The 24451-nt window shown below is 40.6% G+C and overlaps 1 protein-coding gene across 1 annotated transcript; it reads right to left on the bottom strand.

Moving 5' to 3' along the window:
* Positions 1-2583: 2583 nt before the first annotated feature.
* LOC139719355 (uncharacterized) lies at positions 2584-12525 on the bottom strand. Its single transcript, XM_071630770.1, has 10 exons — positions 12437-12525; positions 10437-10529; positions 9955-10096; positions 9249-9365; positions 8154-8388; positions 5726-7690; positions 5050-5134; positions 4811-4859; positions 3847-3947; positions 2584-2921 (listed from the first exon to the last, which is right to left on the bottom strand). Exons 1-10 carry the CDS (start codon positions 12476-12478, stop codon positions 2790-2792), a joined length of 2961 nt encoding a protein of 986 aa, XP_071486871.1. The 5' UTR covers positions 12479-12525; the 3' UTR covers positions 2584-2789.
* Positions 12526-24451: the final 11926 nt, after the last annotated feature.

Below are 24451 nucleotides of genomic sequence, written 5' to 3'. Positions count from 1 at the left end.
AAAACTTACATGGAAACATCATGTCAATAATGTAAAAAGAACAGTTTTATGCAACCTTCATGTTTTAAAGAGGCCAACACATTTTCCTTGACCCACATTGTAGCTACAGCATTGACTCTTTATAACACAATGGTCTGATCCCACTTTAATCATTGCAGCACAATATGGAAGAAACCAATAATTCTAACCTTGTAATCTTGCAATCCTTGTCATCCCTAGGTTTCACACAAAGTGGGGGGAATGCACTTTTACTTACACCACATCTTCTTTATGGAACTCACTCACTCAATTCATTAAGAATAGTAATTCTGTTGAAGTATTTAAGAATAATCTTAAGAATTATTTGCTTAATTTTACTTATTATAATTGATCATCATTATTTCATATGTCCTGTAGGCCTACTATTTCACTTTGTCATTTTATTTCTCTCTTTGTACCTGTATGTAATTTTCATCTTGCACTTATGGTTGCATTGAGAGCATTAATTATTAGATAGATTTGGTGCCTTATAAGTCCTATCTTATCATCATTATTATTATAATTATTATCATTATCATCATCATTATTATCATTATTATTACTACTATTATTATCATTATTATTATCATTATTATTATTATTATTATTATCATTATTATTATTATTAGCATCATTATCATTATTATCATTATCATCATCGTCATCATTATTATTATTATCATTATTATCATTATTATTATTAGTAGTAGTAGTATCATTATCATTATTATCATTATCATCATCATCATTATTAACATTATTATAGATCATTATTATAATTACTCCTTCACTGAGTTGTCAGCCTGGTCTCGAAGAAAGAAGACCTCTACAAGATGGTTAAACTGAACTCGCATCAAGAAACAATTATGTGTCATGCAGGAACAGCTGGACCTCATGCAGATAGAGGTGCAGCTGCATCGCATGAGATGGAGAGAACAGAAGAGGAGGGTCAGAAAATCATGGACCTGGGCTTGGCCGAGTCCCGAGAGACGCCGTTGCTTTGGCTTATACGACCAGCTCATGGTGGAGTTACGACAGAAGAATGAGGGACCATTCGTGAATTTCATGCGAATGCCCCAACCTGGTTGGCACTGCTAAGACATTTCTACTTTCACAAATCATTTACGCCATTGCTCTCTAAAATACCATAATGCTTGCTATATGTCATACGCCACTTAATCCAAGAAAGAAATGATGGTTTCTCCATCCACTCAACCAGTACTACCCAGGCTCGCACCTCGTAGGCAACTCCCACGCAGTTGTGTTCGCGTACATATAGGCACATATGAGACACTATTATAGTGCTTGATGTGATATCGATAAAGAAGGAGGTAATGCAAATTCCTAAATGCATGTCATACTCTGGGTTCGTTGACTGCAGTAACTTCATGCCAACAAGTGAAGACCACCTAGCCACAGAAGCACTGGTGTTTATGGTGGTAGGTCTTACTGGACACTGGAAATATCCAGCGGCATAATTGTCTCGTGAACCATTTGATTGGAAACATCCAGGCTGAGATCATCAAGAATCTGATTAGTGCCTTGACCAATTTAGGCATGTAAGTTCATGGTGTTTGTTGAGATGGCTCATATGCCAATCAAGCTACAGTGGCTAGTCTAAGATGTGTATTGGATCCAGTAACCATTAGCGCAAGCTTCAAGCATCCTCAAGAAGAGCAAGTGCATTTCATCTTTGACGCTTGTCACTTGATTAAGTTGGTTAGGAATTGCTTCGCTACCTTGGGGGTGGCGTACCATGAAAGGAACATAATATCATGAGAGTACACTGAAAAGCTGCAGAATTACAAGAAACAGACAGTCTTCACCTAGCCAACAAGTTGATGATTAAGCATGTCAAATGGCAGCAATATAACATGAACGTGAAGCTTGCAATCCAGGTACTAAGCACCTTCGTAACTGATGCCATTGATTTTTGCTGGGAGGACCGACATTATCCTGACTTTGCAGGGAGTGAGTCTACCACAGATTTCATTATCAGGATGGATTTAAAGCTGTTTGACCTGGTGAACTCTAGGAACAATGCTGAAAATAGTGTAAGAAAAATAATTCAATGCTGAGAATTATGAAAGCCGAGAAGACTGGCTTCTGGAGACCAAAGAGTACATTGTGAAATTGAAAGACACAACAGGAACAACCCCTCTGCTATGGCAAAGAGAAAGACTGCATGGGCAGACTTCTTGGCGACCATTGAGTTAGTGCCCAGTATAAAAAAAGAAAAAGAAAAAAAAAGAAGAAACTTCTGGGTGGCCATCATTGTTTCAGGTATTTTCTTACTTACAAAATGTCCTAAGATCATCAATCAACCTTTTGACAATATAATGAAACAGCACATACGGACAATTATTCATGTGGCAATATTACAAGAACACATAATGAGGCATGGTCAAACAATTTAGTGTTCAGAAGCCAAATAAAAATGTTTACATTCTTTAGAGGTCCAGACTTGCAACCTTTAATTTTTTCATCACTCATCTGAGCAGCAGTTAGGGATGTACCTCGTCTTGTCAGATATGACCCACATGGACTAACTCTCTTCCTCCTATCTGAAATTCCAGCACAAACCAACTGACTTTGCAGCAGTGAAGATGACACCAAGTGTCAGGGATTGGATTGACACATATGAACATATCACTTGCATCAATCTGACCTGCTGTGTTGAAGCTCGAGTTCATGCACCTGTTTGGGAGATAACACCAGCATACCAGCACCAGCACCACACTTGAAATCATTCCATGACCCCTGTGTGATCCTCAACACCTTGGTTGCTCCTCCTGTATTCCCTGGATGACCTGCTCAGCCTGGGCGTGGCTCACACTGTGGACATCCATGTAGATCTTGGCCATGGCCTCTGGTAGGAGAACCTTGGAGATGTAGTCCATGTACTGGGGTCAATGTTTGGAGAGAGATAGAGAGAAAATAGGGGTAGAAATGTCACTATTAAAGAGAATGATGTCTATAATGACCATAATACTATTGGTTATTTGTACAGCGCACAGGTCCACCTTTCGATGGTCATGGCACTTTGCTACACACAATTAACTACACATGACATGACACATAGCAAAGAGAGGAGCAACTGAATAACTAGAAATACATGTAGGGTATGGATGATCAATGGTTGAATAGGTATTCATAGAATTCTACTGTAAAGCAAGATATTTGTGCAGCATGAAATTTTTCACAAAAATTGGAGCCAATGGCCTATTTTGTGGCTCGAAATGTTTTGTGAATTGCCACTGGAATCCAATGCATATACTTGTAGTGTAGACAAGAACTTTCACACATGCATTCTAATTTTGCCAATCTTGGCTCTTGCAAAATTAAAATGCATGCAAACACTTCTGGTTTTACAGTATCTAAATCTCTCTGTTATAATTTTCACATAAACTGCTGTTACCTTTTCTGTCTTCTTCAAGGAGGGTTAATGAACACTTATATAAGACACGCTCAACAATGCCATCAATGAAGGAGTGAACATGCATTCCTTTTTGTACAACATGCACTCTGTAAAGTTATTACGCGGCATACTCGCAGATCAATTAAAGGCTGTACACCAAGTGCCAGTGACAAGAGCGGCACCTGTCATTGACGTCGTCTCACAAACTGCTTAAAAGGTACACTCTGCTGGGATGATTGGAATATGTCCTGTCGTGTATTCACACGATAATGGTTAAACGTGTGTTTGTTTTGAGTGAGATTCGGCAGTGAAAATACACGAAAACATAAAACAAAAATGTCAGCCAGTCGATGTTTGAATGACAGAGAATCTGGATAATCGATGGCCGGATAATTGAGGTCCTACTGTACCTTAAAATGTCTCTTGCAGTATATTTTGACCAGTTCCCCCATGACTGCATCCATCTGCTCATCTCGGAATGGTCCAAGCCTCACTTGGTGTTTAAGCGCCACTGTCGTACCATGGTTAAACAAATTCAGCATACACATGAAAATGGGAGAGATGTATATCTGTTTTTCCATTCCACACCATACAAGAGCATAAAAATGCTTGCTTTATAAAAGAATGATGATCAATGTGGCTAGGTGGACTTTGCCACATTACATACATGTATTTTGAGGTATGTTCTGAACTGCACTTTCAAATATTTTGCAAATAAAAGACTCACTTCAATACTCAACACCACTCTGTCTACTTTTTATTGTATATGGATCCAGCTGAGAATACACAAAATATTTTTATGTGATTGTATACAATGTAAAATTATATACTTTTACCCTTGGTTTCAGACCTTACATCACATTTTCAGCTCAAAATAACAATTTAGAAATTGCGCTATTAGACATCAGTTTGGACTGTACATTGTTGTTGTTGTTTTCTTGAAGGTGCGGCATATTTAACTTCATGAGTTATTGCACAATCTGTGTAAAGTGCTGAATTCATCCATTCTCTTTGACCCCTGACCTTTCCCAGATTGTATTTCCCCAAACCTAATCAGTGGATAAAGTCCCGATGCCTATCAGCATCTAGTATAAATTACCATTTGTTGATCTTAATTAACAAAGCTTCTTAGTGATACAGGAACACAGCTGCAAAACTTTTTTTTTTTCTTCAGTTCACATAAGCATGCAGGGATGCCAACCATGTAAACAGCAGTGCTGTACTCTGAGAGCTGGAAAGGCATACAGTATATTGGGTCACAAAAGCTGCACATTTTTGGGAAACAAAAAGTACAAAATACTGAGAATAAAAAAAAAAACAGAACAGTTGGCATCACAAAGCATACAGCCCTAGAAATGAACATAATTAACTCACTTCTGTCAGAGGGCTTTTTCTTGTACAGCTGATGTCTCTCACAGGATATCTATAAACAAGAGAAAGGTCATAGAAAATGTAACATGTAAATACTGTTCAACTACTCTGATGCAATTCAACACATTTCAACCCACTCAATCCGCATTTATATTTAGGCTATGGTTTCCCGTGAAGTGACTATGGCTTGGCTAAATATGGAATGCGTTGCACATCATGTATTACCTCTGGGCGTGGCTCACCTTGCCAGTGAAGATGCGTCTGAGATACAGCTTGTTCCTGAGAGTGAGACTTGCGATGTCATCTTCAGTCAGCTCTCTCACATACCTATTTGGTTGGCAAATAAAGGGGAATCTGCTCCCTGAAACTCCTTTATTAGCATATGCAACTACTATATAAAACATGGCATTCTAAATATGGTGGTTGTCAAAAGATGAAATAATTTATTAAACAAGTCTACAAGGAAGGGACTACTTATTGCTACATGAACAAACTAATCAAGTACATATTATTTGAATTGATTGAGTCATTTGATGAATGAATAATCAAATCAACTTAGCAATTTATCTGATGCACATGCAAAGTGTAATGCAGTAAATGCTGTGAAGTCTTGTCATTCTAGAAACCTGATGAAAGTGTACTTGAAGGAATGTAAAAACCACAAAGAATACCAGTACAGTGACCAGAGTACATTGTTTGTTACCTCACCATACACTATAGGTAAAAAGCCGAAGTCATTACAGGTTAATGATACAGATAATCGTGATAGTAATAATCACATACTGTAGAAATTGCTTTGAAATTATTTTCTTCTAGAAACTTAGCCACCAAACTGTAATCTCCTTTGAAAGGAGTCACTACACAACATGATGTCAACGCAGAAAAATTTTCATTTACTCATTATGGAATCATTTATACCTTTTATCACCAAACATGGTTTCAAACCAGCTGCCACTGTCTGCATGGTCACCCCCTTGGCTGAGATCAATGACATCATCCTCAGGGTTGCTCCCATTTCCTTTCTTAGGACTCTCTTTGCCTCCAGTGCTGCTGCCCTGATCTTTCTTCACCCCATCCTCATCAACTCCCGTGTCAATTTCTTCTCCATCGCTGCTGTCATCCCCTGGAATGTAAAATGGCATCTCGTCTTCTGTTTGTTTCTGGCATTTGGATGATCTGCCAGATTCCTTCTGTTCTAGGTCTGCACATATCCCATCAATATCTCTTTTCTTCCTCTTTGTCCCTCTCAGGCACATATCTTGTGTCTTCATCCCATCAGTGTCATTATGGGTACTACCTTCACTACAGTTTTCTGAGAGTATTTCATTTTGTTTCTGTGGTGTTGTGCTCTTATTAGTACTTACTAGATCCAATTCACCCTGATCCATCTTTTGAGTCTTTTTGTTCTCAGCGTTGGCTCTGAGGGTGGTAGTATTTACTGACTGCAGTGTTTGCTGAGACCATCCTCCCGCACTGCTGGTTGGCAGCGCATCCTGCACCTTTCTGTGAGACAGTGCCAACTTGCTCTGCTTAAATCTCTTGGGTAGCGTCCGAAGAGCACGTGTATGGGCAAATTCTGGCTCGTCAACTACACACATCTCCTGACGGTCACTGGCATGAGATCTACCAGATGTCATCGAATGAGAGGTTTGATCTTCCTTGAGACTGCCAGGTACAGCCTTAGAATGTAAAACAGGAGCGGTCATGTGCTCAACTCCATGGGGCACCCTGCCATTTGGCACGCTATCTTGAAGGAAGCTGACTGCCACCAGGTCGTCATCTGAAGAAGAGCTGGAAATGGCTGCAGGCGTCCCTCTCGGCAACAAAGAATCCCTTTTCATGGAGAGATCATCACAGATTCCTTGAGCTTGTTTACTGCTGGTCCTTGTTCCAACTTCTGGTGAAGCAAACTCTTTGTGACCATTACCAGCAGATCTAGATTGCAATCCCTGACAATCGCTAAGCCTGACCGAGCAGTTAACAACTCCCTTGATGGCTTCTGGAGGGAGACCAGCATCCATCCCTATCTCGGCAGCCGGCACTGCTTCCCTTCTGGCTGATTCTGCAGCAGTCTTGTACACGCAATGAGAGGTCTGTTCCACTCCAGAGTCTTCTGATTCCCCAAGAATTGGATTGCGCTTCACAGATTCTGTGGACTGTTGGTCACTTTTTGTCTGCTTCTTCAGAGAAAGCTTACTCCTCACTCTTCCCCTCTGTTTCAAACGAGGACTGGCACGACAAACTCCTATCACTGCACTTCGAGTGTTTGTCATATCTCCCAAAGCATCTGGAGGCAACATCTTATTGTCAGCACTATCATCACGTTCCTTCTTTCCACACACAGTTTGCCCATTAGTCTGGGTAAGGGTAACTTGAACTTCCTCTGAAGGAGTGCAATCTCCACCGTTTGAGTTTATTTTGTCAGAAGAAGTGCGCCTAAATCTTTTGGGTGTTCTTGATCTTTGACGATTATCGCCCACTTTGCTACTTTCCATTGATTGGACAGATTCTGTATCATTTTTGAGGGTGGGATCCCTTTGTTGGGTTGATTGCTCCAATTTCCTTGTACTTGTGGTATTGCACTGCCTTCGAACATTAGCCCTCTTGCATACTCTGACATCCAGATCATCCCACGAGTCATCAGCTGACCGAACTTCCCCAGTGTTTTTGGGTAGTGTACTACATCCATCAGAGCTGCTTCCAACACTGACCGCTGACTTCATTTGTACAGTGGATGGCCCCGACTCTGATTGGGATCCTTGTAGCTCCGGGTGTGGATGTGTGCCTTCAAGCTGCAGAGGACCGTGAAAAAACTCTTCTCCTTCAAGTTGAGCTCTCTGATTTGCTGCACTACTAGTTCCTGCGTTCTTCATCCCACTGACACTATATGAAGTGTATACAGAATGCAAATCAAGGAATCAATATGAACTTCATTTCTGAACATGCTCTATATGTCCACAAAAATAAATGTCTGGAGAACCAAGAATATAACATTGAACAAAGACAGCAATATCACAGAACACATATCTCAGAGCTGAAGAAATTCTTTTGCAAAATCTTCCAATATTTAGAACACGTCACATGAATTTGGCATTTGACATTGTATCAAAATGTGCCCGAGGAAATGCGTGAGTAATTAATGCATTTCCTACCATGAGTACTTTCCTTCACGTCAACTGAACATCACACAAAGCATCCTCCAATGGCACCTGATGTTAAACACAAATTTTCACTCTACAAAATGATGAAATACAGCATCTTTACAAAATGTTTCATTTAAAAAAAAAAGTTTCCTGGAATAAGCTATATTAACACACAAATGTTGTTTTGGGCACAATATGCTCACATTCTCTTCAATTTGGAGTGCTTTCGGACTGCAGAATCTGTACACTGGAATACATCATGCTCTTCAGCATTCTTTTGGGCAAAGTAACTGCTGATTCCCAGGCTCTTGGATTGGGGAGTGTTGCCCATCGACTTTCGCAGCTGGCTGGTCACCGCACCAGCACTCCCAGCTTGATGATTGCACACGAAAACAACAAGCTTCCTTGGGAAGAGACGGGCATAGCTAAAACCACCACCTGAATGGAAATGCAGATGTGAAAAGTGCTCAATGTTAAGAAGTATTAAAGGTTAAAGTTGATAAGTAAAACTGCAGCATATGTGGCAACACAGAAACTTTCTAGTCTTTTTAAAATTGTTCGGTATATTTCTTTGGAGTGATAATCAATTCGCTTTACATGACACCTACTATCTTGAGAATTGTAATGACTTTGCTCCTCTCACAAGTCATTCAAATTTTTACTTCAGGCAACCAGCAATGAAAATGTGTATTTCTAACTATTAAACTTACAAGCCAACCATGATAAACAACCTGCACCACCTAAAAAAAGAAATGAATAAAAAAAAAATGCAACAACATTTTGAGTACCGGTAAGTGCTTTGTATATACAATGTATTTACATAACTGGTAATAGGTACTGTAGGTAGTTGCTTTCACTGTATGAAAAGAGATGCATCCATCCACAAAAACAAAACAAATCTACAAAACCCATAACCAAATGAAGCAAAAAATATAAAATGTAATCTGGGCAACAAAACAGTACAGAATTGCTTTTTCTGCATACCACCAAATATAGTTTAAACTGCTCTTATTGACCTTTCCTACACACATCATCTTCTGCTAGGCAGCCTCAAGGTTAAATCTGTTAAATCTAGTGGATCATTGGTCTAATTTGGCAAAATATCATGAAAGTTTCAATAAAACAAATGCAGAAAAGTGGTTATTATAATTATAATTATGACAAATGCATTTGTACTTGAAATAAATAATAGATATCATTAACAATCAACTGAACAAGGTACATAGTTGGATGGTGATGTGCCTCTTCAGTTGAATAAACAGGGGGACATTTTAATTTCACTGGATTTGCTAGGCTACCTCCATATCTTGACCCGTCCTCCCTCCAGACTGGTGATCCAATCTCACTTGGCAGCACACACAATCGGTAGTGTATGTTGGAGTTGGTAAAGTAGTAACCAATCTTTACTGATTGGCCTGTATATGAACAGGAAAAAAACAACAACAAAACAAAACACCATTTTGAGGCATCTTACACAAAGGCATCAAAGACTCCATGAAATTAACCTACATCAATCTTTTTCTATCTAAAGAAACATGATTTTCCATGAGTGGTTAATTGGTACCTGTTCATTTTCCTGATTCATCTGTCAAATGAAATGCAAATTGCAATCTTTCAAAGACAAACCTTTTACATCTAAAGCTATCGTAACTCAAACGTAAATTGTATGTGTATGTGTATGTGTATGTCATATTGATGTTTTGTCACTGTGTAAACTACCTTAATTCTGTCTGTGGGTGTCTTTTAAACCATTAATGAATAAAACAAAATAGAATAAAAAATAAAAATGCTTACTTCTCTACCTGTCTTATTAATCCTACCTCATAACAAATCCCCAGGTGTATTTGGAAATCACTTCAAGATGCCATGCTCCAAATAGAGAGAACTATACAGTACTTGTATTGTATTTTGATAAGAGGTACCCGTACACAAGCAAACAAAAAAAGTCTACGGTATTTCTTGCTGTTGCTCCATCTATTAATAATATTCCATTCACCTACTCACCTGTTAGAATGGTGGAGTCTTCTTTCTCCTTCTGTTTCTTTGGATCAGCCTTTTCTGTCTTGTCTCTCCTACGTCTCTTGAGTTGTTCGTAGTAGGACACAACTTTCACTTTGATTGGGTCTCTCAGAAGGATGACAATTTCCTACAAAAATATCAATTGAACACAGTACTGTGCTGCTAAAGATCAGCAGTATGAAGAATGGAAAATAAGTGAAAAATGTAAAAGGAATATTTTTCATTTAGTAGTTATATTGAGTAAAAATTGGATATTCACCTTTATGCACTAGTTTCAAGAATGTCATATTTTATCGCAAAATCTAAGGATGCATTTCACCAGTGGAACCAAGTAGATGTAGTATTGACAAGCATTGCTTTTAGTACGTATATTCGAATTTCATAGCTCCTCTCATAATGGACTTCATGTTTCGGTTCCAGAATTCATTCAAAAATGTGCTTTGTGTTACTGCAATGCAACAGCTCACCTGCAGGTGTCTATCTCCGAACCAAGTTTCATCCGGATGCCCTTCATCTCGAATAATGTGCAATTCAGTCAGCAGCTGACAGTTTTCACTCACCTAGCCAGTGAATAAGAAAAAAAAAATGAATCATTAATATGAATTATCTCTCTGGCATTACAATCTATCTTCCTTATATCTCCCATTGTGTCTACATTATGTTGTGGTCATTACTCTTAATCTTAAATGGAGCTTTTGACCATGATGACCTTCTTCCCCATAAAGTACTGACCTCTGGGCAAGGAAGAGTATCTACCAGTATTTTCATACTTTATCCAGTGCTGAATCTAGTGTGTCATGCTGCACTGCTTGATCCTGTTTGGTTACAGGTGTATGTAGTTGTATAAAACTTATAAAAGATAAAGAGTGCTCCTTGTGTATGTAAAGTTAGCTTCCTTTCCAACTAGGTTTGATGCAGTGTCATCCAAACCACCTGCCTCATAAACTGTTCAGGTCTAGGGAAGTGGCTGTCAAAATGGTAGGGAGCTGGTTCCAATAGAATATGACACTTGGAAAGAAGGAGTTTTCAAACTCAGCCAGAGTTCCTGCAGCTTTGTCAATTATGCAATGTCTCCATTGGTTTTGCATGATTGCTGCAGAACTTGGCCTGAACATATTGTGCTAGCTCTGTATCTATCTCATCATGCTCATTACGACATTAGACAGAAAAATCCCTCTGCCTGTAGGATTTTTATCTCTCTCTTTTTTTTTTCACTTCTACAGCCCTCAACCATAGACAAAAGGGGATTCCTTGAGGCCAGACATAGTCTCCGCTGAACATATCCCCGACAAGATACAGACTGCTCTTTCGGTCAACATGCTCATCTGCTACATTGTACAATCTTCAACTGGCAGGTGATGAGGAATTTCATCAGACCCAATAGGTGCGGATAGTAGAATTTTCAGTCTCGTACGGGGTAGTTCCACGCATAAAATCCAACTTAAATACTTGAATTTGCTCAAATTTGAATACATACAGATGTAGTTCAGTTGTACGTTGACAACATGCGTCGTGGAACATTTGGTTCCTCAAATAGTCCCTTTCTGTCCAAATTTATGATTTTTGTTGATTCGGTTAAGTAGAATCTGTGAGAACGACACCTGTCGACACTGCGCGACATCGTGTGGCGCCTGGTCGCTCGATGCTGGGCACATTTCACCCAAACACATTTGCTCGCCACAACACAGTGAAAGGGCCTTGTCAAAGGCGAAAATCATCACAACTTTATACATATTCATATCGCCAATGCGCAAAGGTTGTTTTGAAAATGAAGGAATGGGGGAATTTTATTCTAGATCTATATGGAGATGTAACAAGTTACTCAGAGAAAAACACCTTTTTGACAGGTATGACAATTAGGTAAGAAACATATGCATTGACCATTGTATAAAAACTAAGCCTTTTGCTGGTGAAAGAGGGCACTTTTAGACTTAGAGGTGCGTAAATTTCTGTTTCTGTTTTCATCGTACAGAGACACCACTCTGCTGCTAACTCAGGGAGGGTATTCCCACGGGACACAGTCGGTGTAACCCCGGCGCGGGGCGCTGTAACGGTACGTATATGGGGTCGCTGCTGCGGTTAGGCACAGTGATAACTCACTGTGACTGTGTGCAGCTGTGTAACGTCAAATTACAACGGAGCGCCCCGGGGTTACTTACCTACAGACCTACGCTATATGCTTTTTGTTTAATTGGATGGATTTAATTGACGAAGCTGCTTCGCAGACAAAATCGTATTTGATAAAACACATTATCAACTAATTTAGTGACCCGTTAACCGTTTACTGCGTTGTCTTCACAATCACAGACTTTCGCCCCACACGCAGAATGCAAAGAATGGGACTGAAGGCGCGAGAACGGAGAACAGAATACTCAATATTTGCTCTATAGGCAGTAAATGCAGAATGATATGGCAATTTCAATACAAACAAAACCCAGGATTGCCAAAACTGAATCCAACCACATACCCGAAGAAAGTGTAGCTGTTTCTGATGCTTCGGAGCCAGCATTATGATATATATATACTTGTTCAACAGCCCGAGCTCGAGGAGGGTACGTAGAGCAGGCGCCAGTGCCGTAGAGTCTGTCCAAAACTTACCAGCGTAAAGTGCGCTTATAGTTTTGGTACAAGTACAATAATTATCTTTTGGTTAGCGTGTACGCGCATGCGTCCCAAAGGCACGGTGTTGCTTGACTTTTAGAGAGAGAGGGAGAGAGAGAAAGGGGGTAGGTTGGGGGAGGGACATTCTTTCATTCCAACCATGTTGAACGAAGCAAACAATCAATCATTTCTACACATTCAAATAGACACAAGCACACAGGTATACCGTATAAATAATAGGGAAGCTGTCTAAAGGACATAATTCCTGAATATATGATAAATTATTGCTGTAAAAATAAAAGATGAATTGTAAGTCGTATCGTAAACTTTCACTAGACTGTATGCTATTCCTATATTGTATTTAGCAAGTTGTCCAGGGAACAAAATATTGTATATAACAACATGATAATATAAATATACAATTCTAGCTGCGCACAGAGGATAGACGAATTCCACAGTTATTAATGTTTTGCACGTAAATAATAATCAATTACCATCCTGTTTATGTTTAATCCCATATATGTATGAAACTGACATAAAGGTCTACTAATATGTAATTTAAAAGGAATACGTTCTCATACAAATACATTCTCATACAAATACGTGAATTGTTGTGCACGTTCTCATACTAATGCGTTGTTTGCCTCTAACAAGCTCTTAAAAATTAAAGATCTGTATTTGTAAAATTTAGGGCAATCTATGTACAAGTATAGCAACAATTAATTTAACAAATTATTGGAATTCTTTGAATCATGATACACAAAAAAAAAACCGCCCCATCTTCCAAAAACCTAATCCACCAAGTGGAAATGGTCCAGAGAAGAGCTGCGTGATTCACTTTAAATCGCGACCATAACACCTCAAGTGCAGGGGCGTCACCAGCTTTTTTTCATGGGGGGTGCGTTTTGACACTAAATGTAACGAGATTTTTTGGACAGACATTTGGAATATAGGAAGCTCTCAATCCCTAGACTTTTACGGGTTTTTTTTTTAAGGGAAGCCAGGCGGGGAAAGGGCACCGGCGTATCTAGGATTGATCATCTTGGGGGGGGGGGGGGGGTGTTAGTATGCGAGGGAGCGAGCAAGGGGGAGGGGGAGGATGTGGAAGTGCCTGTTGTCCCCCCCCCCCCTCCTCCCACGATGAGAACTTTTTGCATTTTGATGTTGTAAATGGTGCAATTTGATGCAGGCTTTTTGCGTGTTTTCATTGACTTGAAACAGTCCCTGCACTTTTAAGGTAGCAGTACATTTTGATGGAAATTGTTGTTGAACAATGTGCCTATAAACTATATCATTTCAATAAATTTCTTGCATTGATTCTTACACTGATGTCATGAACGCGACCGAGCCCGAGCAGGCGGAGCAAGCGAAGGGGGAGGATGTGGGAGGGGGCCAACCCCCTCCCACAGTTAGAACTGAAATTGCATTTTGATGTTGTAAATGGTGCAATTTGATGCATGTTTTGCTTGTTTTATCGACTTGAAACAGTCCCACTTGTTTGAGGTAGCACTATATTTTGATGTAGATTATCATTGAACAATTTGCCTATAAAATAGTATAATCCAAATAAACTTCCTATTTTAATATTTACACTGAATATCATGAACGCGGCCAAGCAAGAGCGAGAGGAGTGAGCGAGGGGGAGGATGTGGGAGGAAGTGTCCCCCTCCCACGGTGAGCACTTTTTGCATTTTGATGTTGTAAATAGTGCGATTTGATGCAAGTTTTTTTGCGTGTTTTATCGACTTGAAACAGTCCCACTTGTTTAAGGTATCAGTACATTTTGAAGTAAATTGTTATTAAACAATTTGCCTATAAATGGTAAATAAATTTCTAGTAATAATTCTTACACTGATGTCATGAACGCGACCGAGCCCGAGCAAGCGGAACGAGCAAGGGGGGAGGTTGTGGGAGGGAGTTGTCGGTGTGAAACGACAGGTTTATAACACTGGCAGCAATATCAGGAGAATGGCATAACAACTACATGCGAGCGAGCGGAGCGAGCGAGCGTGAAAATTTTGACATTTTACAGTCCAAAAACTGCCGTTTGTAGCCATATTTTTTTATTTGGAAATTCGGGGGGGGGGGGGGCGCACCGGGCGCAACTGCTGGCAGTTACAGACAGCAACATCAGGTGAATGGCATAACAATTATATGCGAGCGAGCGAAGAGAGCGAGCTTGAAAATTTTGACACTTTACAGTCCCAAAACTGCCATTTGGAGCCATATTTTGCGCAACTGCCGGCAATTACTGGCAGCAACATCAGGAGAATTGCATAACAATTAAATGCGAGCGAGCTCGAAAATTTTGACATTTTACAGTAAAAAAAAACTGCCGTTTGTAGCTATATTTTTTTGCTTTGGAATTTAAGGGGGGCACATCGGGCGCAACTGCTGGCAATTACTGGCAGCAATATCAGGAGAGCATAACGAATACATGCGAGCGAGCGGAACGAGCGAGCTTGAAAATTTTACATTTTACAGTCTAAAAACTGCCGTTCTTAGCCATATTTTTTCGCTTTGGAAATTAAGGGGGGGGGGGGCACCGGGCGGAACTGCTGGCAATTACTGGCAGCAACATCACACTGTAAAAACATCGGTGTTAGATTTAACTCCATGGGTGTTAATTCTAACACCGATCAAACTTCAAAAGAGGACGACACTCACAGGTTTAGAAAATGTATTGTGACGGTGTTAAAAAGTATTCACCTGGCACTTCGTGGTGTTAATTTGACACTGTGGCTGGTGATATTTTTGACACTGCGCTAGAGTTAATTCAATAATGACACCGCATGGTGTTGATTTGATATTGGTGGTGTTAATTTCAATGGTATAACACCCGTCCAGCTTCAATAGGGGACCACACCAACTGGTGTTACTGTGGTGTAAATCAAAAATCAAGTACTTTATCAGAAGATTCTTTATCGTCTTGTTGAAGTTCAAAATTAGCAAGACGTGCAGTAACTAAGAAACTATTAAAAAAAACAATTTTAAATTTTGAAAGGACACCCGAAGGTGTTAATCTAACACCATGAATGAGCACCGGAAATTTAACACCAGCTCGGTGTTTCATATTTAACACCGGACTTTTTGCAGTGCAGGTGAATTGCATGACGATTAAATGCAAGCGAGCGAAGAGAGCGAGCTTGAAAATTTTACATTTTACAGTCCCAAAACTGCCTTTCTTAGCCATATTGTTTCACTTTGGAAATCAAGGGGGGGGGGGGGGTACACCGGGCGCAACTGCTGGCAATTACTGGCAGCAACATCAGGTGAACTGCATAACGATTCAATGCGAGCGAGCGAAGAGAGCGAGCTTGAAAATTTTGACATTTTACAGTAAAATCCTGCCGTTTGTCGCTATATTTTTTCGCTTTGGAAGTTAAGGGGGCGAATCGGGCGCAACTGCTGACAATTACTGGCAGTAACATCAGAAGAATTGCATAAAGATTAAATGCGAGCGAGCCTGAAAAATTTGACATTTTAAGGGCTGTTTACACTTGTAAAATTTTGCTTAGCCCCGGACCAACGGTGGGGCTAAGGGGGGCCTTAGCCCCACCGTTGGTACGGGACTATCCTCAGCCCACTTTCTGTTTACACTCGTTTTTGCCAAAGTGGGCTAGCCCCACCGATAGTACGGTACTATCTGGCCCTGCAAAATAGCAGTAGTTAGCACCGCAATTGCGGTGCCAAGCAAGTGAGTGTAAACAGAACGAAAAAATAATCCTGGGCTAAGCGACGGAGACGAAGTCCGACCCTCACTGACCAATCAGAAACGAGGTAATCAAGTGCTGCCGGTGCGTGCGTGTACGTGTACAGTACACAGCGTAATTATGAATATTCATGTGGTTTGGAAAGTCCGGGGCTAAGAAATACGAGTGTAAAAAGGTCAGTTTTCTCCTTAGCCCCGGACAAGAGATAGTACGGGACTAATTGGCGAGTGTAAAAAGCCCTCTACAGTCCCAAAACTGCTCTTCGAAGCTATCTCTGTTTTTTGCTTTAGAAATTAAGGGGGGCGCACCGGGCGCAACTGTTGGCAAGTACTGGCAGCAATATCAGGAGAATTTAAATGCGAGCAAGCGGAGCGAGCGAGCTTGAAAATTGTGACATTTTACAGTCCCCAAACTGCCGTTTGTAGGCATATTTTTCGCTTTGGAAATTATGGGGGGGGGGGGGGGGCGCACCGGGCGCAACTGCCGGTAATTACTAGCAGCAACTTCAGGAGAATGGCATTACGACTAAATGCGAGCGAGCGGAACGAGCGAGCTTGAAAATTTTGACACTTTACAGTCCAAAAACTGCCGTTTGAAGCTATATTTTTTCGCTTTGGAAATTAAGAGGGGGGGGGGGGGGGGACGCCCGGTGCGCCCCTCCCCCTGGATCCGCCACTGGTAGTCAAGGGTGTCGGTTTATGTCCGTGACTGGGAGATGTATGACCAGCGAGGTAGCGTCGAAGTGACCAAGCGGAGGAAGGATGTCCAAAATCTGCACTTTAGAGCATCCCCTGCTCAGTATCGTACGGATGTACAGTACGGTCGATAAATAGTAAACACTGTATAGAATACTAGTAGATATGAATAAAATCATTGCTGCCAGAACCAGGGGTGCGAATTGTTTTTGCCCACGTTTTGTTTTTTGTTTTTTGTTTTTGTTTTTGTTTTTGTTTTTGTTTTTGTTTTTTTGTGGGGGGGGGGGGGTCCCTGGTGCAAAATATTAAAAAAAAATAGAAAAGAATAATTATTCCGGCGTTGAGGTCGCTCGCAGACTGATTTTTTTTTTTTTTTTTTTTTTTTTTAAGGATCTGAAGGGGGGTGCGTTCGCACCCAACGCACCCCCCCTGGTGACGCCCATGAAGTGTCACCAAAATGCTACAAGAACTTGATTGGACCACTCTGGAACAACGCAGAAAAAAATGACAGGCTAATTATGATGTACAAAATACACAATAATCTTACTCCTCTTTCAGCACAGGACTATATTATTAAACAGGCTACTCAGTTGACGAGAGCCTCGCAACCACACTCCTATCAGGTACCATACTCGAGAACTGAATCGCATCGCCATTATTCGTTCTTTCCAAGAACTGTAAGGAACTGGAATTCCCTGTCGTCAGAAATTGTTTCAGCGCCATCTGTGGGATCATTTCGAAACCGTCTAACGGTTGATCACAGTGGCTAGTTATTTTCGTCAAATTTTATATATGCTTGTAAATATCTGTAAATAAATTGTATTATAATGTAAATAGCACAGTCTGCAAGAATTTTCAGTCTATTGAAGGAGGCAGACTTAATCGGAAGAAAAAGAAGAAGAAGAAGAAGAAAGTCCTTTCTATTGCAATCGTATGACTTTACAGTACTGAACTAGCCATTTGGCCTTCTTTCTCACATACTGACTTACTCACTTTTCCTACTCTTTGAAGAATTAATTGTAATCTTTTGGATGTTTGTTGTCATCAGCTATGTGATTGCCCAAAGCGTCCAAGAGTTGAATTTCCTTCTGTTACTCCTGTTCATACGTCCCTCTATTTCCTTGTTTTTCTCTTTTCAGGGGTTACAATATCACTTTTTCTCCACAACTATCCTCTGTTTCTCTTGACATGCTTCTGCCGAAGATCGCAGTCTCCGTTGTGTTCTTTTTTCTTTCTTTTTTTTGCTATTTTTTCCTTTTGTTTGATAGTCTTGTCCATTCCGTTTTGTCCCGTACAGCCTTTTCTTCAGTAGTTGTTTTGTTGTCTAGTCTTGTTTCATGTTTGTTCGCGTTTGTTAGTCTTGTCCATTCCGTTTTTGTCCCGAACAGCCTTTTCTTCAGTAGTTGTTTTGTTGTCTAGTCTTGTTTCATGTTTGTTCGCGTCTATGAAAGTAAGTATTTATCTGTGAATCTAATTGTCAGTGAGCTTCCAGACTTCTTCCTCTTCTTCGTTTTTTTTGTATTTATGATGCTTCAATTAATCTTCCCATCGATGTTCTTTTCCAGAGGGGCCCACATTCTACAAGCTCTGTCTTTTTAGTGGGTCTCTCCATTTTTCGCACTCTAAGAAAGGTTATACATGTACTTCATTTCGACCACTTCTGTTTCTTTTTTACTACAATGTATAATTACTGTAAGGTCCTCAATTATTGTACAGTCTTTTCATTACACAATGTTCTGTTTACCTTATTCTCTGTTATCAAAGGAAGTGAAACATGCATGTTTTGTCATCGGTATTAAGGTTTGTAAAATGATCTAAAATTGTTTAAAAACAATATTTTAAAAAGACATGTAATTGAACGAAAGCACAAGTACCTGCATAACATAATATGAGGGATATCCTCAGTGACATAATGTCCTAATGACGTTGTTAAGACATTGTTAAGAGAACAATATGGCGGAAGTCTATACCAGTCGCCATTATCTTGTATAGGACATTTTCATTAGTTTTTTTTTTTACTTACTTCATATCTATTCAATGATCATGGCAATATAGTTCTAATTTGGTGCGGATGCCACCGAGGATATCCCTCATAACGTAATCCAGGTACTGTCTTGTGCTTAGTTCAATTTCAGATCTTTCTCTTTAAATTATTTTTAAACAATTTGAGATAATTTTACATACCTTAATACGCACTTATCGATGACGTTGTCATTTTGTACATTGTACATAGGTGTATTCCTTTTGAATTACCAGTAGGCCTTCATGCCAGTTTCATACATATAGGAGTAAATAGGATGGTAATTGATGGTTATGTACGTGCGAATTGTGGAATTCGTCTATCGTCTGTGCACAGCTAGAATTGTAAATTTATATATCATTTTGTTATACAACAATCTTGTTACCTGGACAACGTGCTAAATACAATATATAGCATACAGTCTGGTGACAGATAATGACACCGCTCACTGTAACTTCTTTTTTTTTACAGTAATTTATCATAATATTCCTATAAAGGAATTATGCCTATTATTTATCATGTTTATGTACCTCTGTGTTTGTGTCTACTTGAATGTGTAAGAATGATTGCCATGATAGTTGGCTTTGTTCAACATGGTTGGAATGAAAGAATGTCCCCCCCCCCCCCCCCCCAACCTAACCCCTTTCTCTCTCTCCCTCTCTGAGAAAAACAAAAGTCAAGCATTGCAGACAGTGGGTGATTTCAAGTTCGGTGCTAGCGTTAGTGCTAGTGCTATCTCAGCACTAACACCGGCGATAAAACCGAACTTGAAATCACGTCGGTGTTGGGAGTTGACCTCAAAATTATGACGTATTTCCGGTAGTTGGTGCTGGGCTCGGTGTTGAATGTCGTCTGCTGAACCGAGCTCCGCCGTTTGTGTTAGCGATTTACGTGCTTTTTCGCCGTTGACTAACACTAGCCCCTAGGGATTATCATTTTCGTCATTTCAAGTTCGGTGCTGGTGTTAGCGTTGCCGTACGAGACTCTTATGTACGTCCATAAGTAGTTGCACGTTTTACGTGCAAAGTCTATGCTAATGCAGTGGTCGCCCACGTAACGTACACGAACACTCTCGACATGGCTTTCTAAATCCGAGCCTGGGAGCAAATTTAAGCTAGTTGTATTTAGGGGAGTGGATGAAATTTGTGGAATTTTAATCTGTCTTCCTCACTATGTCTCTAAAACTAAGCAATTTTGTCTACATCTTTTAATATTTTACTGTAATCACGCGCAATCACTTTTTTCGTCGCGCAATTACCGCGGAGCTCGCGGTGCTGTGATTCCAACACCTAGTGCTGGTGATCGATAATTTTGATCGGTATCGCCTCGTTAATCTGACCGTCGGTGTTGGAGCTCGATTTAACGCTGTTATTCGGGGGCTAGCACTAGCACTAGCACTAGCACCGAACTTGAAATCACCCAGTATGTCCCTTGCGCCTTTGGGACGCCTGCGCGTACACGCTAGTCCCCATAGAGATGTATACTAATAATATACTAGAGCGCGGACTGCGTGTGGCGCGTACGCAGTGTTCGTGTGCCGAGATGAAGAGGCCGCGCGCCATCTTTGTCCGGGCAAAAACAAGCATCGGTCCGGGCAGCGTGTTTTTTTTAGACGGCACAGATTGGGGAAACTACAAATTTATCGGGGACCCTATGCCTAAACCTAACCCTAATCCTAATCCTAACCCAAACCATCAAACCCTAACCCTAACCCTAACCCCAACCCTAACCCTAACCCTAACCCTAACCCTAACCCTAACCATAACCAAAAACCCTAACCCAACGTTTTTCCCATAGGTTTAACACGCGCCATGCCCCAATCTGTGCCGTCTTTAAAAAAAAACGCGTCCGGGCAGCGCAGTAGTGGTGGACACGTGAACACGTATACAACAAGCGCTCAAACACGTATTGCCTTTCAGCAAAAAGATGAGGGGGTCGGAGATGAGAGAAGGAAACAACTCAAAAATTAAGTTGCTAGCAATCTCTTACTATGAGTGGTAAAGAAAATGAAAAAAAAATCACTTTATTCTCAACGAGGTAATACTTTCAAGCCGACCAACACGACCATGGTCCATGCAATACAAAGGGTTCTCTTGGTCTCTAGACTGCCGGATGCCCCTTGTGATACAGTATACTGCGTCAATTTTTGTATTTTTTTTTTTTTTGCAGTTATATTTTTTTTCTGTATGAGGGGACTGCATTCTATAGTCCTATCTGTGTATACGAGTGTTTCATTGTATTTCTTTTTTTTTTTTTCTGGTGGTGGTGGAAATGAAATAAATCATTTTTATAAGTACGTGTAGGCATATTGGTTCCATGACATATTGATGTTCAAGCTCGAAATGCTAATGTTGAAGCTTACATAAGCCCTAACCCAAATCATAACACCCACGGTGACCCTAATCCTAATCCTCACCCTGCCTTTCTTACAAGAACCAAAAGCCCAATCAGACCCATGATGGTAATTCTACTTTCAGAAAGATATCAATGCCGGAGCATGTATGTCCTGTCACCAGGCATATATTACGTATTCTGAGCTTTTCTCACACTATCTTAGTGAAATTAACTGCTGGTATAGCAAAGGGTGGAGGAACGATTTTTTTTTTTTTTTTTTTTTTTTTTTGGGGGGGGGGGGGCTCAAGGGCCAAATAGGGCACTTAGAAATGAGCACTTTTTTAACTTAAAAAGGGGAGTTTTTTTGTTTTTTTTTAATGGGGCAAATGTCCCCTCCCCCGTTCCGCCGACCTTGCATATAGTTATGTACTGTATTAGCTATCTATATTATAGTAGCAATAGATCGAGAATAGCTGAGGGAGGGCGGAGTGCCCCTGACGAATTTTGCAAGACCTTTTCTTTTCTTTTTCCTTCTTTTTTTTTTTGCCTTGAATCAATCTGTTTAACACACACTATAAATGTAATTTTAGTTACTTGTGAAAGTAATCTCCGCTCCCCTTCTTTTCTCCTGTTTCTACATCCAAAAGCAGCACATGAACCAGGCATTTTGCAACATAGATCTATGCTACTTGAAGTAGAATTTGCGAATTTAAGAACATTTTTCGATTTCCAAACTCCGATGGAGACCTTGGCATAGATGCCAGCCTACTGCCGTTGCATCCCGTCGTCGATCTCCCTGCATGCTCCGTAGCGCTACACGTTATCGGTACGGTCGCTAGTCGAAATTTGCCCGGACCAAAATGGCGAACGCCTCCTTCTATCGGTCACAGGGATTTTACGGAGTCCGCCCTCTAGTGTTCTTAGTATACATCTCTATGCTAGTCCCCCAAGCGCACGCGCTAAAACTTAAAGCGCACTGTCCGCTGGGTAACGACATGGCGTCCAATTCATGAGTTGGTCAGACTCTCTTTATATACGGCACTGATGGAGACGATGTAGGCGCTCACAAAATGGGTGATTTCAAGTTCGGTGCTAGTGCTAGTGCTAGTGCTATCTCAGCACTAGCACCGGCGATAAAACCGAACTTGAAATCACGTCGGTGTTGGGAGTTGACCTCAAAATTATGACGTATTTCCGGTAGTTGGTGCTGGGCTCGGTGAATAACGAATGTCGTCTGCTGAACCGAGCTCCGCCGTTTGTGTTAGCGATTTACGTGCTTTTTCGCCATTGACTAACACTAGCCCCTAGGGATTAACATTTTCGTCATTTCAAGTTCGGTGCTGGTGTTAGCGTTGCCGTGCGAGACTCATATTCACGTCCATAATTGGTGCACGTTTTACGTGCAAAGTCCATGCTAATGCAGTGGTCGCCCACGTAACGTACACGAACACTCTCGACATGGCTTTATAAATCCGAGCCTGGGAGCAAATTTAAGATAGTTGTATTTAGGGGAGTGGATGAAATCTGTAGCATTTTAATCTGTCTTCCTCACTATGTCTCTAAAACTAAGCAATTTTGTCTACATCTTTTAATATTTTACTGTAATCGCGCGCAGTCACTTTTTTCGTCGCGCAATTACCGCGGAGCTCGCGGCGCTGTGTGATTCCAACACCTAGTGCTGGTGATCGATAATTTTGATCGGTATCGCCTCGTTAATCTGACCGTCGGTGTTGTTTGGAGCGCGAGCTCGATTTAACGCTGTTATTTGGGGGCTAGCACTAGTATACAAATATTGACTGCTCATGAGGATAATTTCCTCCACCATCCGAATACAGAGCAGTTAATATTTGTTTTATATACCTCATCGTTTAAGACTTAAGCAAGATCTAGGGCTAGACAAATACGAAGTAGTTGTAAATGAGGCCTAAACGTTAGCCCTAGAATCAGGCCACAGCCTGCGCTTGCTTGCATGGTTTTCGTGCATTTCGTAGACTACCCTGTACGCACGGTACATTGTACACTCACTCACACGGCCTTCGGCGAGCTCCTGCATAAAATCGTGGCAGTAGATTACAGTATACATCCAGTTTCCCGTCGCTCGTGTTTTAATTTGATATTTCCAACATGCTGAGATTTGTCTCTGCTTCGGGATCCTAAGAAATCCTAATTGCAAAGTGTACGATCTTTGATCCAGCTCACTTCAAATCACGGAGGAGCGCTCGATCACCATGCCAAGTTGAAACATGCCTGCTGTGCGATGATTTTGCATGTGTACGTACTTGTACGTACGTTTATACGATGCGCGTAGTGAACGTCTTTGGCCATCATTTGGGTACCGGGTGGAGGGGTTGCGGACACCGCGCGCGAAGTCTAGTGTACATAATTATGTGTACAAAAGTCGCGGAGGGTTTACGAATTCTATCACGAGGGTTTTGCCTTTCTATCACGAGGGTTTTGCCTTTCTATCACTTACATGAAAACCCCGAGGCAAGATAGACGGGACTACACCTTGTCACGTGATATACTTTTGACCAATCAGTGATACGAATCTCACTTATGAGGTATATAACACTGTCTAGCACTAGCACCGAACTTGAAATCACCCAGTGTGCTGTGAGTTGGATCGCACATATGGCAAGCCAAATTACTTTTTAAAATGATTTTCTGATATCACGAATTCCCTTTCGTGATATCAAAAATTCGAATTTCTGGTATCACAAATTCAATTTTTGATATCACAAATACCCATTGGTTTATCACGTAAAACCAATTTTTGATATCACGAAATCGAATTAGTGATAATCACGAATTCACATTCTTGATATCAAGAAATACATTTTGTGATATCACTAATTCCAATATGTGATATCATTAATTTACATGGAATTTCAGCACATATCTTTCGCAAAGAAATCATTTGATTTCGAGCATTAGTTTTGCGCTGAAATTTAACAGTAAATTCTAGCCTTAATTGAGCGCAGAAATACACAGGGAATTCGAGCTTTAGTTCAGTGCAGAAAACCAACGGGAATTTGAGTGTTAGTTGAGCGCAGAAATACACGCGGAATTCGAGCATTAGTTTTGCGCTGAAATTCAACTGTGAATTCGAGCGTTAGTTG

This window comes from Diadema antillarum, unplaced genomic scaffold (genome assembly GCF_040938485.1).
Source record: "Diadema antillarum isolate AM-2024a unplaced genomic scaffold, OU_Dant_1.0 scf00000109, whole genome shotgun sequence".
Lineage (NCBI taxonomy): Eukaryota > Metazoa > Echinodermata > Echinoidea > Diadematoida > Diadematidae > Diadema > Diadema antillarum.
This window is presented reverse-complemented; position numbering and strand designations above follow the sequence as displayed.